General features: G+C 42.8%; 1 protein-coding gene across 1 annotated transcript; it reads right to left on the bottom strand.

Annotated features, from left to right (window-relative positions):
- Positions 1-1690: 1690 nt before the first annotated feature.
- LOC141965499 (transmembrane 4 L6 family member 1-like) lies at positions 1691-17590 on the bottom strand. The gene is made up of 6 exons (XM_074917199.1): positions 17439-17590; positions 14277-14459; positions 10752-10817; positions 5135-5280; positions 4173-4359; positions 1691-3661 (listed from the first exon to the last, which is right to left on the bottom strand). The coding sequence occupies exons 2-6, from the start codon at positions 14445-14447 to the stop codon at positions 3641-3643; spliced, it is 591 nt and encodes a 196-aa protein (XP_074773300.1). The 5' UTR covers positions 14448-14459; positions 17439-17590; the 3' UTR covers positions 1691-3640.
- Positions 17591-19545: the final 1955 nt, after the last annotated feature.

Below are 19545 nucleotides of genomic sequence, written 5' to 3'. Positions count from 1 at the left end.
AAAGAACAAATTCAAATCTTGCTTTGGACATGTTTAATTTAGTTGACCCCCACATGAAGGATGCAAGGCCAGATATTTCCTCCCAGGAGTGCCTGGCTGCAGAGTGGGCTGACTCTGCATACACCTTCAACCCATTTTTGTCCTGCCTAGGAAATATGCTGCAAAACATCTCAAGCTCCTTGCGTAAGCTGTGGGGAGAAATATGCAGTTTTAAGATGTGATGCACTGACCTATTTTAGGTCCTGTGAGGCAGGACATGGCAAGGGAGTCTGCTGGACTCAGGGCTGCTTTTAAGAGCAGTGTCACTGTACCCAGTAGATGATTCAGGGCTTGATTTCATTGTTCATGTAAAGATGACTGGTGTCACCTGAGCTCTAAGGCTCTAAAGTGTCTGAGACATCTACATGGGCAAGCAGATGTTACAGAGCCCCCGTGGGAGACACATGTCTTTCTGGAGCAGCAGCCAGGGTATTCTGGTGTATCTCCAATGGTTCCGAGTATCTACTTGGGGGATACTCAGCTGAGCTTTTACTCTCTCCTGATTGCTTCACTTCGATGGAACAGACTCTGACATGGGTGGTCAATAAAAATAGGGGAGTGCCTGAAAGAAAGTGAGGTGTGCTGTGTGCCGGGGAAGATTTCTATCTATGGTGGAAATGATGGGCACTGTGGTGAGAACTTACAGCTACTCAGCTTTGAAGCTAACCAACCGGAAGAAATAAAAATGGACAAAACAGTGGCCTCTGAGGCTTTGATAAAGCCCTTTCCCTACCTTTCTGGGTTAAATGGGCTATGTTATTGATGATGAGCTTTAGACGGCCCTCTGTGACCCAGGGGCTCAGAAGAAGAAGGGTGTTGTGGGGTGAGAGAGGTCCTGCAGAGAAGGGTGTTTCTGAAGGGTGACTGTTCTCTGTCACTCCTCTGGAAAGGGACCAATGCTGGTGGTCTGTAGGAAATGAAATAAAGTACTCTGAGAATGTGGAAAGGACTTTTTTTTTTTTTTCTTTTTTCTTTTTTTTTTCCCGTTGAGGTCTTTTTTAAGTTTGTTTGCAAAGAAGTGGTTCTTATGAGAAGTTCCCTGTGAGGAGAGACACAGGGCTGGGGCAGTAGAGCAGAGGCTGTGGCACAGGGAGGTCTGCGGGGACCAACCTCTACCCTGGTTCGCTTTGCTCTGTGCACCAAGAAAAACCAAGCACTGGGGCCTGAGGTGTCTGAGCTATTTGCATCAAAATGATCTGACAGTTCCTCTTGAAATGAGATGATATGAACTACTCTGTGGTTGGTTTCCAACCCAGGTATTTGAATCATGTCCTTGTTCCTGGCAGCTGAAACACTGGGCCATTGGACTCCAAACATTTACAATTTTTGAGACGGTGTCCTTGGTCTAAAGCTTTATTCCTATCCCAAGTCAACCACAAGAACATTTTCTTCTCTTCCAGCCAACACAGATTTTCATGTGGCTGATCTCCTGCATGAGTTTCAAATGCAGAAGCAAGTCTACCCCAAAAAAGACTCCTTTTCAGTGGTTCAAGTTAGACAAAATGAATTTAACTCTGCTTTGTGTGTTATTCCATATCTCTTCCTACCAGAGCTAGTTTGAAGTCGCAAGTCCTTTAGGTCACAGAAATCAAGCCAGAAAATAACTTGAGAATAACAATCTTTAATATTTACATATGTCAGTGAGGCCAGTGATTGCACAGTTGGCAGGACAGAGCGTGTCCCCATTAGCACACAGACATGACATAAACATCCCCAGGGCAGGACAGCTTGGAACAAGCAGATGGCAGCAGTACAGTGCATTTACTTTCCTGTGCTGGAGGTGGTGTGTGACAGTGGGTACTTCTCCCTCTCCTGGTTTTATCACAGAGATGAGAGTCAGGGAGACAAAACTAAAGGATGAGGGCAGGGCTGATATTTAGGGGCTGTGAAGAGCTCACAGAGCCCCTCTGCTGATGGAGTCTCTCTCGGTCTAGCTGCATGCTGAATATCCTTACTTCTAGCTGCCTCATAGATTCTTTCCTGGTTGAAACAATTGGCTTTGTTTTGATGCCCACTTTCTATGGTAACACTGTCCAAGCTTCACTGCTGACAAAGAACATGAGCTTTTTCAGCCACCTGGTAGGTTTGGATGCACCTAGTTTGGATGACTTCAAACTTCAAGAAGTCTTATGCTCTTTTTACAGAAGGTACATTTAAGCTTTATGGTCAAATTTCCTGCTTCTAGCAGTGAAGCTATGCTGCAAGGAAGTGTATGTGTGCTCCTCATCTTATCACAGCTGGCATTTTCTTCCCCATTTTGTACAAAAGGGTTTATGTGCTGCATTAGAGGACAACACAACCAACCACGTGTGTCTGCAATAACTGTGTTCAAATAACTTGCTCACATGCTACAATGCAGAAATATGAACAACATTTGACTGAGAAAACATAAATGTCTCGCTTTGAAAAAGAGACTCTAAGTGCTTTAAATATATTCAGATCTTCATTACAACATATATGCCTTCAGGATGAATAAAGATTATCTTGCAGTTTGGCTGACTCAGGGAACTCAGTGGCATGTCCAAGAATTAACCTTTGAGGAAGTCACTGAAATGACGGGGTTTCTGAAATTTGCTAGTCATGGACTTTAGCATCCAGGGCTTGATCTTGAGTGATGATGGGGCATGACGCAGTTCCTGGTTGGAATTACTGTTTCTGTAACACTAAGACTGATGCAATTTTTTGCCTTTCAGATTATATCTTATTTGTTACTAAGCTGCACATAATTACTACCTTTATCAACTTAAAGTTTATCTTTACCAGTTAATTGCTTGTCTGTGTGATCTGTTCTAGAACAGCCCTATAGCCCTGTGTGGAAATTAGTGAGACTCCTATGCAGTCTCGTGAGGGTGAAACTGGTGCTGAGGTTCTCCATCTTTTAGTTAAACAGGACATTGTTAAACTCTTGTTCCAACCCTACTGTCTATATTGACCCCAACACCCCTCCAGGGCTACCATATCTCTCAGTTGCTCTTGAAGAACTGGTGTAGAAATGCACTGGACTTTGCTGAGCAAGATTGCAAGCTGCCAAATGAGCACAAGGGGCTTGGCTCCAGGGTGGCTGAGGGAGGCTGAAAACTGTGTGCTTCAACTGCATCTGCGGTGTCACAAATGCTAAATCTGGGAGTGCCTGGGTAGCAGGTTAATAGGAAGAGACAGGGGAGCTCAAGGTGGGATTTAGAGGGGATGGGAGATTATTTACATCCAGCCAGAGAGTACTTGCTTCGTGCAGCTGATAAATGCATACATTAACAAGGGTTCAGTTTGCCATATACACAAGAGGGCAGGCTGTGAACTTTGATCTGGGACCTTTGTGTTTTATGTACAATTCCCGCAGTCAGGACCGGACATATTAGTGGTTTTGCCAATACCTGAGATTTAGCAGGAATATTTAGAGAGATGAAAATTTAGAGTCTTAGATCTAAATGATCTATTTTTTTTTCCACACTGACTTGTTTATAAAAAATTCATTTTGCCCCATGAAATTCCTGAACATTTTCGGCTTTCTTTGCCATCCTCCCATAAATACAGCACAGTTCACTATCCTTATTGTATGTGAATCGGCAGCTCGGGGCTTGTCCTGGCACACCCTGTAGGTCATTCACATTCCAGAAATATTTGTCTGAAAGGCAATGAACGAAAGATGATTAATTAATATTCCAGAGGGATATCAGACTTACTGCAAGCATTAAGTACAATGAAAATAAACAATGAAAAGGAAGCCGTGGTGATAAATGAAACTTGAAAAACGTTTTCTTCCATTTTGTAATATGACATTTTTACTACTGTGGACCAACTAAAAACACCTTTACTTCTCCTCTCTCACTTACAGGTGCTGGCATGTCATTACACTGTCGAAAAGTCTTCCTGAATAGGAACACAACCATGCAACCGAGTATATCAATACATCACACTGCTCTGCTGTTTTGAAATATCTGTGGACCAGGTTATCCCTGACTACAATGTGACTACAATGAGAAACGGTGTGCAAATGCATCTGTACTGCCTCAGCCCCCCAGAGGAGCTAATTCAGGGGCTGGGTAGATCTCTCTGATTGTGTGCCATTCCCCAATCCTAAAAACCAGAAATGGTAAGAACATAAAGCACTCTGTTATCTTTTACTGCATACGAACCTTTCTTTTCCTCATACATGTGCCACATATGAAGCCAGTAAGTCCACTGATGACTTGAATAAAACAAAGAATAGCTTCAATCACACCAATGGCCAGCAGAATAGAGAAAAGGACGGTATTCCAAAGGATGATGTTTTCAGGTTCTTTGCAAATACTCCATGTTGTCTGGTTGAACAAATAACATTCTCTGTGATAGAGAAAAATAATTGGTAATGTATTAGAAAATGGAAACTTGAGGGTGCTTGCTGTGTTTCCTGGCATTACATTTTCTGAACTTGATTGCACAAAGTGAGTTTCAAATTTTACTACAATTGGTAAAAGATGCTGATTCTCTTCAGAATTGCTTTGCAGAGGTGCAACAGATGACTAGGGAAGAGAGCGACATTTGTACTTTTTTGCATGCACAAGAATCTTCCTTTTGTTTTATGTCAGTGATAGTAACTAAAAGGAAAGTCCCTAATGGTTTTAAAATGTGTCTCCATATATTTCATTCTTGCTGTGTTATCTCAGACCAGTCCATCCATCATCTCTTAGCTCTGGCTTGAAGAGCATGGTTGCCAAGGTTAACTTTAAATAGTTAGAAAAGATTTTTGCTTTTCCTGTCAGAAGCAGGTCGAGTAGACTTAATTCATGATGATTTAACAGACTGATGTGGCATACTTATGAAACATTTCCTTCTGACTCTGGTGGGAGTCACAGCTCAGCAGCCTTTTGAAAGCATTGTGCAACTTGCATAAGGGGCTGCTGACAAGCACAGTGGAAGAAAATTGGGCAGTTTGCCCAAAGATGATCCTTGGTCAAAGAGATGACCAGCTGGAACATGCTGGCTCAGAGAAATATGAATTTATTTGTAGACCAGGTGGACCATCAGTTCACTTTGGAAAAATTAATATTTGCTACAAAAGGATGTGTGTGAGAGATAAGGGAAAGTAAAGTTGGAGGAGCCTCTAAGTCATACTCACTCCAGAGTGTCATTCCTGAAAGGGTAGACATATTCTCCATCACCTGTGTCGCACAGAGGGCCCCCAATCAGCCCCAGTGAGGAGATGACTGCACAATATGCTCCTCCTGCAAATCCAAGCACAGCCAGGACCACTGACAGCAGCATCTGAAAGGGAAAAGATCTTCAACATCACCTGCACAGATGCATTGAGCAGCATGGAAAGTTTACACTGAATGGAAATGATCTTTATGTGTTTCTTACTTATAATAATAGTATGATATTTGTGGCGAAAAAAAAAATAGTTGACTTCTGACTAGTGCAAGTATCCTAGATGCGAAAGGATTTCAGACTGTAATTGTTTCACTTTTAAAAGTGGATAAACCCAGAGCTTTAAATATTCAGAGTTTTATACATGACCGATCAATTATGAAAAATCTGGGGGTCTTCTTTCAGAAAGCCAATATGAAGTCAGTACTGGCTTGATGTGGTCCACATCATGTGCCTTGGCATTTCCACCTCTGCACCAAGAGCACCTTTCTCAGCCCTAGTACTGATAGAAACTAGCAAGCGACTACTGAACCAGAAGATGCATGAAGATGAAAGCAACAGAAAATGCATTAATTGTTTTTGCTGACTGCTGAGGAATACAAAAGACCCTTTCTTATTGCTGCTTTTCTTCATTTTGCAACATGACATGCGGTTACTACTACCTGTGTTGAGAAATCTAATTGTGCTTTGTGTGGCAATGAACCAGCAGTGACTTCAAATTATACGTAATGCACCTGTATGTTTTACACTGGCCACTCCCACAGAAACATTACCTTTGCTTTGTTTTGGGGTAGTTTTCTATTAGTGGATGGAATGTATCTGGTTGCTGTTTGTATATAGAAACAAGAATCTCAGGTGGGTGCTACTGGTGTTGTCTCCGGGACAGGCTTTCCCCTAATCTTGTTAAGAGTCCCTGCCTGCGGTTGTTCATAACTCTGCCAAGAAGAAGAAGAGAAAAGGAAACTCTGGAGCAGACTGACAGAGCCAGGGGAAGACCTGAACTAGGGCCAAGGCAGCAAGACAGCCTCAGAGTCAGGGCAGAGGCACGGCTGAGGAAGCACATGGGGAACACTCCTGTCCATGACTTGGGTTTGAAGCCAAACACCTCTGGCAACATTTCCCTGTTGCCAGCAAATACCAGTGAAATCTAAAAGCCCACAAGGAAGGTAGAAACCTTTTCCTAATGTCAGCTGCTCCACAGAGTGCTGCATTACAGAGTCAAGTGGAAATAACCGCCATCCACATTGCATATTTGTGACGTAGTCTTGAAAACTACTCACTATCCAAACATGTTCAGACTGGTGAAAGCAGTTTCCAACTTGTCAGTTGATGACATTACTGCTTTCTATACAACTTTGCGTGCTGCCTGTGTGTGAATTGACTCATTTTGTGTGCACTTTTGCCTCTAAAGCAGTCCTTGAGTTGGAAGTAGCTGGGATTTCTCATGTGATTTATTTCATCATAACTGATTAATAACTGTCTTTTTGCAAGGCTGGACACTCTTTTTGTCTTTATCTGCATGTGGGCTGAGTTGCCTCTTAGCAGAGCTTCATCGTCAGCATAATGTAGGTAATTTAGTATATTGTCCTACACCAAAGCAGTGCTGGGATGTAGCTGATGCACTGTCTCTCATAATAAGATCACCAGCCATGCCTCATGGTGAAGGTGAGTGACTGATACTCTGTCTGAAACTCCTACATATGCTGAACCACTTCTCCCCACCTATTTTCTCATTTACTTCAACTGTGCATTCTGAATCTTGGTTGAGGGATTTTAATTATGCTAATGATTAGTTTTAGCACAGCATAGCAGTATGGGCATCCCAAAGACAATTATGATAGAAAATGTCAAATGGTCTTTTGCTAATACTATGTTTTATGATACTGATTAGTACTAGTACAACTCATCAGCGCTATCTTTGGTGACTATTTGACAGATGATTTTCTCATTTGAAATCTGTTGGCTGTATGGCTCTCTTCACCAATTTCACTTACTGTGCATGTTTATATAGACAAAGACTAGTTGTCACTGAAAGAGGAGTCTGAAGTTGCTACAGCTGTTAAATTGGTTCTCCTGGGCAGCTTTTAGCCACGCAGTGGCATTTCCTCATTATAGCCACTCTTCTGGAGGCTTGTCCCATATTCTATGGAAATCCAACAATTATATTAACTATTGCATCATCTCAACCTTTCAGCACTTTCTCTAGTTGCACCATCCTCATTTATCACTTTTTTTGGAAAATCTTTATTTCCTCATTTGTGTCTTCAGTTGCAACATGAGGTCTAAGCTGGGATGCTTGAGTTTGTTGAAACTAATTTCCCATGGTGTTGGCCTGTTGTCTACCTCTTGCAAAGGTTTAGCTGATCATTTTTGCTGATTTTCTTTTAATGTTATCCCTGCTTTATCCCTCACACAATTGGATTGTCTCTGGCAAACTGATGAAGACTTTTAACATTCATTCTTTGAGTATTTGCATCAGCTGCCTTGGTGAAGTTACCACGTTCCTCCTGCCCCAGCTTGTGCTGCCCTTTTTTGTCCTCATTCTTGTTTCATGCACATTTCTTTCTTCTCTGATTCGTTCTCTGAAGGTGATTTTTTTGTTTTGGTGGGGTTTTTTTGGTTTGTTTTGGGTTTCTTTTTAAAATTAATATCCTGTCTGGTTATCCGGATAGCTTTGCTTATCTAGGTTTGTTTGTCTGGAAAGCTTCTATGGCTATTCTTGTTCTACTAGTAACTCTTAAGGAAGACTTAGAGAGAAATACTGGAGTATGTTTGCTGATGCAATGACAGAAGCTGTATTTTGGGGCCCTTCTTTTCTCATTGTTCCAGTGCAGTGTATCCTTTCAGATGTGTACACACTAAGTTGCAAGACACAGAATCTTTCTAAATCTGTGACTTTCCAAAATCATTACTCCATAACGTAAAGACAAGAAGCCGTCTTGGTATGTTTGCAGGCAACCATTTAAAATGGATTAATGAAAAAACTTACTCAATGCAGCACGTAATTACCATGAACTGGAGAAGTCAATAAGGTGAATAAAAGGATGAGAAATTTAGTAATTATTATTACTGTTGTTGATACTTCAGCAGTGTGTAAAGGTTGTGATGAAGTCTGAAACTACTGAAACAGGGATTGCACAAAATATAATAGGATAGAGTCCCTACCCTGAGGAAAATGGTTATGTTCAGATTGAATAATAATTCTGATCAGAATTAGTTCTTTAGCCTTTTTTTTTTTTTTTCATATGAAAAGAAATGCTGAGTATTCAGTGGAAATTATAATTTTATACTTAAGATCCCCAAAGCAGAAAGATGGGCAAACTAACTTCTGAAATACAGAGGCTCCTGAGTAGGTCCAGTGTGGGCTGTTTTTCTGCCAGTGGGTAGAAGTTGGTGGACAAGCCACCAAGAGCTGGGGAGCCCATATCTGGTCCGCCACTCAGATTGACCTCACAAGGAGTTTTGGCATCTCAGTAAGTCACCGCCATGATGCATGTTTGAACCAGTTCAAGGGCTCCTCTGCTCTCCAGTGCCTGGTGATTCACACCATACCCTGCCTTGGGTATACAGCCCATATGGTCAGGGCACCTGAGCAACCTGCTGTGGGTGCCCAAAACAAGGTTTCCCTGAGGTTTCTCCTGAAGCAGCACATCATTAGCCTTCAGATCTCCCTGCAATACTCATCTCTTTTTTCATGCTTAGAAATCACTCTTCCCCAGCAGCTGTGCAAGGGAAATTGTTGTCTTTAATGTCATTCATAGACACTCGCTCTTTGCTCATGTCCCCATCTCATCTCTATATTGAGCCACGTTCTGTTTAAACCATAGAGAGACTTCTAGAGCTTCATCCCTAGAGCTTCACCCTTTTCCACCTCAAAGAGGAGGGCAATTCCCACAGTCCCAGAAGACAGCATTTTCAAAGATATACTGTCCTCACCAAGCCTATTCTGTGGTTTGAGTAGATTCATTACCTGGCCATGAGTGAGCTCTCTTTATACAAATATTGTAGTGCATAATCAAACTATTTTCTCAACAATGTCTATTGTATTCCTCTATAACAGCAAATAAGTAAGAGGAGGAACAGCTTGTAGGTAACCGATCAGTGCTGGAAAGGTGCAGACAGGATACCTGGCATCCATGTGCTACTGCTAGGGATGGCTTAGACAGCAAAAGGGTGGTGGAGGGGAATGGAGGAGCGCAGGAGATCTGTGGATGTGGGCTGCTGAGTGGCACTGCGCTATCACCTGTGTCGGTGGGCTGGGGGAGTCTGGGGAAGTTTGACTCTTGGGTCTGTAATACTTAGTGCAGCGATGAGGGACAGAGAAGGGAGACATGAGATGCTCTGTGAACTGAGCCCAATTCAGATGGATTTCCCCTTATGACTTACCACATTCAGCAGAGCATGGGAACACGCACAGTACAGCTGTTTTTCACCATTGCTTTCTACATCACTCAAAATAGGAGAAGCAGCTGGCTCAGGCACTGGGTTCAGGGTGCCTAGGCTCACATCTCAGCTCTGCAACTGGCCTACTTGGTCATCATTACGATCCTCTCTGTGCATATGACACTTAGTAAAATCAAGGTGATGACATTTCCCTTGAGATGTACTTGCTGACATCCTAATGAAGAATGTTATTTTGGCATTATGAATAATGAATTAAGTAAAACATCCTGAAGAGGTGAAGTCTTCTTATGGATCAAACTAAATATTAATTGAAGAGTACAGAAGAGGCATGCTTTATTGTATGGAATCTCTCATTCCAGGCTGCAGACTAAAAATAACATTTCTAAGTCAGTTTATTCTTATAATGATAGCCACACAGAAGTCTATGCCCAGAGCTTGAGGATTAATAGAGATGCCTGTATAACATGTTGCTTTATAGTATTATTAATTATCAAGGGAAAAAATCTCTCTGGCCTTTCTCTGGATGACAGAGATCCCAAAATGTGTTTGCACCTTTCATGTGCATAATGCTTGGGCAAATGCAAGCTATGGGTCAAAGCATGGGGACCAGCCTCCAGGAAGTAGTGCTGGATCCTTAGTGCCAGTGCAGCAGCTCAGGCTTTTAGCATGGGCCTGCAAATTAGGGGACCTGTCTGCCCCACAGGAATGAACCTGTGGAAAACTAAATGGCCGTGGAAGGGCATGGAGGAAACAGGACCAGGTAGGAGCAGAAGGAACAGGCAGATGTCTCAATCTTTAGGGTTGCCTAGAGCAGGAGGAAGCTAGAGCCGTGTTTTATTTTACACCGAGTGGAGTGAAGTAGCTTTGTACCCCTCTGCCCTCCGTGTTGTGCCTAAATGCTTCAGCACCTTCCCTGACCGAGGATGATTTCCTTCATTCCAGCAAGATTTCCATCATGTTATAATGTTACGGGCTGTAATATTATAACATTCTGATTGGCTAACTGAGCTCTCAGCCCCAGCCCACTGACGCTGTAGATCAAGATCCTCTTCTGCATTTCCCTGACATGGCTGCTGATGGTGGCGTGATGGTTTGTCATTGTACATTTCCACCTGCTGAGCAGCCATTTAAGAACTATTGCACAAACCCTACAGTGCCATTTCAACACATAAATATCCACTTACCCCACATCGGCTAGTGCAACATCCTGCTCCACCTGCTCCCAGCATCATGAATGCCAGCAAAATAACCTGTGAGAAAAGCACAAACTGAATTGGTGTGCAGTACTTCTGCTGGGATGGTTTTTAAAGTCTAGGAGCTGGGGCATCATGTTCCTCAAATGCAAACCACCCGCTGCCTCTTCTCTGTGACTTACACTTGCTTAGATATTGGTGCTTGCTGAAGAGTAACTCGTAAAGAAGTGTGGGATTATGGCTAGAGCTGACTGGCAAGTTTCTGGTAGAGTGCTCCTGATTGCTGAAGTTATACTGCTTCTTTTCAGCAGGGTTTTGATGTTTTCTTTCAGGATAAAATGTGTTAGTTTTGAGAAAATGGAATTTCTGCTCAGAAAAGATGCATCACTGGAGTAAGAATTATGTCAGTTTAAATCTTCTGAGAATCCTGCTCTGGATTATAATTGAGAAATCAGTCTTAAACTTCCTGAAATGCATCTGACTTTGTTTCTTTGTGCTAAACTTCTGGAAAACCTACAAAATGGATTTCACTCAACAGAGAACTCCCAGTTGACATCAGATTTCTCTATAGTAATTATCAAGTGGAGCTGGACTGATGCAATGAAGCCAGTAACAATCCGTGTCTCAGGATATAATTCCACTTTACAGAGGCATTCTGGAGATAGGAAAAGCTGCATTTACTTTGGTAGCCAGAGGGTAAGAAAGCTTTTGTGGATCTAGCTGTGCAGCCAGAGCACTCCTGCTGCCTTGCCTCTGCCCACCACTGCTTATGTAGGCATCTCAAAGAGCAAGGCAAGAAAATGAATATTTGAGAAAGTAGGGACTAGTCCCTATAAAGTTGATGAAAGAAGGACAGCTCCCCAAAGAAACAGACAAAAAAGGTGAAAGGTATAAAAGCAGTCTGACTAGGTGATGGAGAGATGTTGTCCCATGTAGGGTCAGAAGAGCAGAACATCCACAGTGAATGAAGCCTCAGGAATTTATATGTGCAGTGTGAATATCTCTGATAGACTATGTAGGAAAGTGTTATGAAACTTGCTTAGATTTGCAGACTCCCAAATATTTTTCAAAGAATTTGCTTTCCATTGTTTTTTATGCACACTCCAGAGGCAGCCTCCAGGACCTGCAGTGGTCCTGGATTACAGCTGGAGATCCGCAGATGTAAAGCATCGAGGTTAAAAAAGTGTTTCTCTTCCTGGGAAAAAGTCAGCTCTTAAAAAATCACGGGTGGTCCCAAGGTAGTGTCTGTCCCAGCGTGCCACTGTCTGGCATTCAGAAGGAGAGCTAATACCTCTGCCCATCAAACCAACACTCCCTTTCCTCCAGGGCTGTCTTTCTTCTATGGAGGTTTCACAGCTAAGCTGCCAACACTGTTGTGTCATTTCTTAGCCTGGCTCAGGATGAAGGGTTTGCTTGGCAGCTTTCTTCTTTTGCAGTGTCTGATTATAAACACCTGCTTTTTGACATGGGAATGAGAATTTGCTAGATTTGGCTGTTGCTGGTAAAATGAAGGCTGCGCGTGAGCCATGGCTCAGTCAGGCATTTCAGGGCGTTTACACACAGGCTTTCTATCAGGAAAGACATTACTATGACACGTGGAACCAGTCTTCCCTTCTTTACACCCTAAACTTTTGAAATAAGGAAATGGAGAGGTTTTCACGTCACATAAATTTCCATTAGAGAAGCAGCATAGAGGAGGAAAGGGTGGGGCTGGCTGCTCGGCCAAAGGGTGTGCGGATGATCTGTGTATCAGTCTGCAGATGAAGTGCCAGGTGGAGGCAGGTTTTCTGGCTCACAGAGCCAGGCCAGACTGTTAGGAAGTTTCCCCCACAGTCCTGGCTCTGAGGCTGTATCCTGGTTACACGGAGATTCTCTAAGATCAGGCAACCTGTTGGTGTAACTTTCCTGAGTTTCCTTTGGGGAGCAGCTGGGTGCCTGGGGGAATGTACTGCAGCCTGGTCTGTCCTCACTGTGGGGTACAGACCAGGCTCCAGTCATGGGGCATTCTGCCCCTTGCTTAGGTCTCTGGAGGCCCAGAAGCCAGCCTTCATTTTTCCATGCTTCCAGCACCTGGAAAATGGAGCTGATGGTAATGTTTTCTTTCCCCTTCTCTTTACCTCTGGGCATTTGTCATGCTGTTTTCTGGAAAGCAGGTACACTGAACAGCATTGTTTGTGGATCAATAATTACTCCTAATGCTGTGTTTTGAAGGTCAATGCAAATGTTTCCTCCCCTCTCACTTGCTGTTCTCATTTTTGATGTATGTGGTGCTAGCCACAGGCAAGTCTGTGTGGAAGCCTTAAAAGAAGGCACATTTTGAATGAGCCTGTGATGCTCTCATGCCTAACATCTGCCTTTCCTTTCATTGAACGCCAATGACTCCTGGGCTTGCAGTGATACGAATTTTCCACAGGTCTCTCATGCAGTTCCACTTCTTTTAGGCTTCCTTCCACAAACTCGTGCTTGCGTTCAAGCTCAGCATGAGTAATAGGCCCAAGTGGTACCTGTAAGAAGAAGCAGGCAAGCTGCTGGCGGAGAATAATTTATTGAGTGATGTTATACCATGTTTCTGGTTTGTGAAGTAGGAGTCTGAACCACATCCATTGTAGCTTTTTCACAGACATAAGTGGTAGCTGCATCATAGCCTGACTGTGAATGAGTTTTCCTTTATTCTGAGTTAATTATTCTTAAACATTCATTTTTTTGACACACAGGTAGCCAGCTCTGTGGCAGTTTACTATCTGCCTAGACTGTGTAACAGCCAGTGCTTGTCATAAGCATGTTACTCAGCTTTTTATCTGCACTTGGATGAATGATTGGAAGAGCATAAAGGAAGAAGGCTTTGTAATGAACTGGAAAAACCAGTATTCACAAACATGTTCCCTTCTAGCTATGGATATTCACATAAAAGCAATATTTCCTGAGTGGTGGAATGGAGATTTGGTTATAGAAGAGCACATACAAATCAGATCAAACCCAAAAAGAGGCAGGTGGGTGTGTGGGAACTCAGGAGGCATTTGGGATTTGATCCATTTGCAGCTTCACATTCATTGAGTGTTGGCTGGGTCTCTAACAAACACCTACTGAAACATGTTTCAGTTTTGCCCTTATGTTTTTTTGTGAATTATTTGAGCATAAAATCGGTTAAAGGAGTAATGAGGGGTGCAGGCAATAGTGAAAACTCATCAACTCCTGAGCTTAAGACCTCAGCTTTGCTTTGACTCATGGAGGATGACCATCCATGTCACTCTTCTCAACAGTGAGAAGTCAGTCCTATTGTTTCCTCCTGACGGAGTCCTGGTATTTTTTTCAGGAATACCTTGTATTCCTGTGATGAAGGACTTTTTCAGTCTTGAATGCACTTTCTCAGTCCCATACCCAACTTCCTAGTTAAGCTGCTCACATGTTTATGCAAAACACATTTCTATGGATTTTTTTGTTAACTGAGGGTTTTTTAGTGCTGAATTTAAACCAAAACAAAACCCATAAGAAACCGTAGCAACACTTCTCTCTTACCAGTATCCCAGCTCCCAGAATGCCATGGAAAAACCAGACCAGATCAGTTATCTCACTGAGCTGCAGAACTTGTCCGTTGGGGAAGTACAGGAGGATGTTGGAGACTATGGCACATGCTGCCAGTGGGACCAGAGTGATCCCAATGCACTTTGAACACTTCCTTGTGCACATAGTAGCTCTCTGCTGAAGAAAGATGCAGGGAGGTTTGAGTTACTGTGGTGCAGGGAACATGGGATTTCAACAATTTTCTTCTTTAATGAAAGAAGAATCAGTTTTGAAGCAAGTAATGTTACAGTTAAGACTTACACAGGTAATCCTGTTCTACAGAACATGCTCTCTTCAGAGATTCTATTTAAAATAGAATTATTAAAAACTGGAATGATTAATTAAATTTATTTAAAATTTCCAGGACTAAACGTGTTGGTATGAAATAAATGGAGAGTTTAATTTTAGTTGTTAATACACAATTATCTGCCCATTGGGAACATCATTACCAAAACCATGGCTGCACAAACTGATACCCTGGCTGGAAGACTTCATGGTGGGGCTAAGGCCTTGGGTAGAAGGGGACGTTGTTGCACTGCATCGTCTGGGACCACTGTCTTGGGAAGCTATTTGAAATCTCCTGAGCTGAGGGTCTAGAAGAGCAGGAAATGTCTGCCAGGAATACCATAGAAGTGTTCAACCCTGCCTTGGTGCTGGGGCAGATGGGGGAGCCTCACCAGGGCCCCTACCAGCTGCATTTTCTCTGTTTCAGTCCAGAATACACAGTCAGCAAGAACTGGAGAAATTTCATTACTGTTTTCTGTGATGTGTTTATTCTGCAGATAAGGATAGATAAGACTGTGAGTTACAGGGCTGTTTGGCACCCACCCTAAAATATCCAAAAATCAGGAAACATGTCTAATCCTGTGTCTATTTACTAAGGGCAGGTCACAAAGCCATTACACTTCATTTTCAGAGATCTGCATAGTGTGTAAACCAACAGCTTAATATTTCACGGCGGTCAGGTTCTTCTTTTAAAATCAAAGAATCATCTTTCAAAACCAAAGAGTCAGCATAAATGAAGCACTGATACCTCCTGAAAGCAGGACCACCAACAACACTAGCTCTTTGTGTCAGCCATGGCTTTGCGTAGCTGAGCTTTGAAACCCTGCCAAGGATGGAGCTACCCCCACCTCTCTGGGTGACCTGTTGCAGGGCTGCCCCAGCATCCTGGTGAAAAAGTCTTTTCTGATGTCCAGCCTGAATCTCCCAAGCTGTAAATGTGGTTGTTGCTCCTCATTATCTCCTCTCCTACCACTCCATCACCTCTGTCACTCTCTTCCGAGTTTGTTGTAGGCTGCTATTAGATCCCTCTTCACCAAAGTGAACTACCTCAGCTCATACAGCACCCATGCTGTGATCTATAACCAAAGAGAAAAGGCTGATCAGTACAAAAGTGTATCTACAGATATTTATCCATGCCAGGTTGGAAATTTTGGACTACTGGGTCAGAGACTATTAAACTTTCACACTGCCGTTACCTTTATGGCACAAACTGATCACAACTTCTTCATGATGTTTTATCATAGCTTCACTCCAGCTCAAGTCTTTCAAATGCATAAAAATGCAAAATATCAATCTGATGGTTTCTGTCATCAGAGAAAGCTGACAGTTTATGCCCAAGATGGCTTTGCTCTCCTGTAAGCAAGTTACAAAATATAAGAGACAGAAGAGGATCTGGACACACACCATTTCAGTACACACGCCTGTGTTACGCACATGTGCAGCCATGCATGTGCGTATGCCTACGCTTCCTACTTGCAAATAGTTTTTGTAATAACTGAGGCAGTAAACAGTGAAATGTCCCTCAATTTAGTCATGTGCATTGGCTAATCCTGAAAGTATTGTGACAGAAGTTAGTGTTGAGAAGGTATTAAGCAGGCTAGGAGTACAGAAATCAATCAAGGTTGGGTTCCCAAGCAAAAAAAAGCCCAGGTGAAAGACAGAATGAAGATACTTGAGAAAGCCAGAGACAGGCTGAAACCGGCTTCGTTGACAGAACGAAGACGGCAGTGAGGTAAGGCATGAAGACAGAGCAATGTCCTCAGACCTCTGTAACAGAAAACAATGACTTTATGGGATGCCATATATTGCTGAGAAGTAGCTGAGATGCCAGAGATTCTTCTGATTTTGCATTTCTATAGTAAAAAAATTGCATTGTTCTCTGCTGCTACGAGTTTAATAAGAGCACTGTGCTTATATGCCTTTTCTTCTGAGCACTTTACAATCATGTTATGTTTTTTATTCCATCTTTAAAACAAGTTAACTGGCATTAAACTATTCCAGAAGGGAAAGTTTTTCACAGAGATGCTTCTTGGTTTACAGTCATTACCTATTGTTTATATAGTGATCAAAATTTGGCAGGGCATTTTGCAAGCCTCTGGAAAAAGCCCCAGCTAAAAGAATGAAAAATCTAAGCAGACCAACAATCTGCAAATGAAAGATGAAGTGGGGTGAGAGTGAAGGGAAATGGAAAGAATATTGGATATTTCATTTTTCTTTCTCTCAAATACCCAATGCATTCGCTCCTTTTTTTTTACACTGACTTTTGTCTGTCTGCTTTCCTGTCTCATTCCAACTTCTGCTTTTCCATGTGTTTGCCCAGCCTCACCTCCTTCCCTTCCCAGAGAGAAGCAAACAAGCACAGGCACAGCCTGGCCTCCTTCTCTAAAACCTAAGTCTTGTAGGCGAGTTATAAATTCTCTTCTGCATCTTTCGTACATAGCCAGAGGGCCCAATTCTCACTCCGAGCGACGCTGCTTGGACTGGAAGAACAGGGGTTTACAGCCCATTCTCTCTGACCTATCTCAATACCACTTCAAACTGCAAGAAGAACTTACCTAAACATCAATCACTAGACCTAGAGAGAGCCTTTACCACCAAAATCAAGGCCGCTTTGCTACCTGTGTACATCAGAGGATCTGACCATGTTATTACAGCTTAGGAAAACACTCTGGATTGCCAGAAGCACTCAAAATGCTTTATTAATTCAGCAAACAAAAGCACTTTCTACAGCTTCGTTAAGCAGGGCAGCTAGAGTAAGCTTCTAATTTTTAACTAGGGTTTTAGAAAGTTTTGCTTTTTAATGCTGAGGGAAGCAGGTATACCTTTGCTTACCTTCTACACGGGCTAAGATGGCCTCCAGGCTCCAGAGTTCCCTGCAGCCAGCTTCAGGCTTTCCAGCTCCTCTATCCTGAAGCGTGGTGGTCTGAGGGAGGCACAGTGATGTTCTCGGGCAATGGTCTCTATTAAACAAATAGCTGGTTTTTCTCCAGAGAATGAGGAAATACCCAAAGTTATCCCTGGTTGGTCTGTGCGAGGCTGGCATCCCACCCAGTGTTATTGATCATTTTAAGGCAGTGTTCCAGTGGTCAATGCCTTGGCCCCCCGGGACATGCAGATCAGAGCAGTGGAGACCTCTTTATTGCTACAACCATTTCATCTGTGCACGATTTGGCAGAAGAGGAGAGGCAGGAGAGGACAGCAGTGCAAGCACATGAAGAGGAGCAATGAGCGGGTGAGAGAAAATGTGGTTGAAGCATGAGGCGGTGGCACAGCAAAGTCTGGCCATCAGTGTGGAGTTGTCTTCTGCACAGTGGGTTGTGGCTGTTAAAATTCAGAACCGTCTTTGCTCCAAAGTGTGCTGCTGGGAGAGCTGGGTGAGGAGAGTGGGGCTGGGAAGGGAAAGAAAGAAAATTCTCAATAAGCCAGGGAAAGTAAGAGGGAGAAGGGTGGAAAGGCTGGAGAGAAGGGAGAGGTACAACCAAGTGAGGAAGCAAGGAAATAAAAGCACAGTTCCAAGGACCAGAGAGTGCAGATTCGCTTTGGCGAAGGAGAAGAGAAAGGTAGAAAGAGACACTAGGGATGGGCCAAGAGATGAAAAACACAGCAAATGGTATGAAGAAATGTTAAAATTAGACTGGGAGAAGAGTCATACTGGAGGAAAGAGGGATGTAGCCATTTTCATTTGTAGTAGCTGACATAGTAATAACTGTTAAAATATGTTCAAACACTAAAACATATAAATACATATGTGACTCAGTAGGTTAGGTTTGCTGGCAATATGCTCAGTGCTCTTTTCAATTGAAAACGTCCCCTCTGGAAGGCACTTGCCATTGCCTTGTTCTCAATATCCAGATGGAAGGGTGATTTGATCAAAAAAACATCAATGAAAGGGGCATGTGAGTGAAAGCAAAGATGTAAAATATTCCACTCTCCAACTTGCTGTCTCTCATCTTCATTCTCATCTTTGGAGGAATTTTCTCACTATGCAAGATTGATTGCATGGGGTGGAATTAATTTCACATGACTTTAGACATCCATGAGGTAGATGTTACTCTAGACTGCCTTTATTCCTAGTGAGAGAAACAGACACTTTTAAGGAAAAAATCACCAGATCTATTTTAGGAGCTACTGTAGGGTTACAATAAATCATTAATGGTGAAAGAATCTCAACACCTGTTCAAACTTAAATGTTGGCATTTGTGGTGAGATTAATCCTGCCCATGAGGACTACCAGCGTGGCAGGGTGGCTGCAACAGCACAGGGGCAAACCTGGCACTTCAGTCCCCAGGTTACATACTTAATACCACCAGCGTCAAAGGATGCAGGGAAGGTGATCTTCATCACTGAGTCACAGCTACTGAGAAATCTTTAAAAAGCCCATAGACTGATCTCAGGCAAACAAACTTCATTACAGTACAAATGGCAAAAAGAAGGGAAACTAAGCTGAACCCGCTGAGCCCAATGCCCCAAACTTCAGCTGACGTCAGTGGCAGTAGCATTTTGCTGTGTTTTATGTGGTGGTACTTCAACACCAAGGAAAAGGAACAAAGTAAGTCTCATGCAATCTTCAGACAGGGCAAAGGCACAAGGTCTAATGTCATTTAAAGCTTTTTAAGGAATTAAATTTAGAACTTGAAGACCGTCAGCAATTTGCACTGACAGCTGGAGCACCTGGGGGGAACCTGCCAGCTTATCTAGAGAGTTAAGAAGCAAATAAGGAAACTTCATAAAGATGCTTAAGAAGAACCCTCCCCCTAAATCTCATATCCTGGTTGCTTGGAGTTTTTATAGACTCTTACTCTAAAATATCTCTCAGGTACCACCTTTCCCATCCTCACATGGTTAACACTGTCATTTGGGCTCAGCATCCTTGATTATGATTCTGTTTTTCTCTGATTTTGCCCATCTCATAGTCCTCCAGAATGAAGTGCAAGGCTCA

Source organism: Athene noctua, chromosome 1 (assembly GCF_965140245.1).
Source record: "Athene noctua chromosome 1, bAthNoc1.hap1.1, whole genome shotgun sequence".
In the NCBI taxonomy this organism is placed as follows: domain Eukaryota; kingdom Metazoa; phylum Chordata; class Aves; order Strigiformes; family Strigidae; genus Athene; species Athene noctua.
This window is presented reverse-complemented; position numbering and strand designations above follow the sequence as displayed.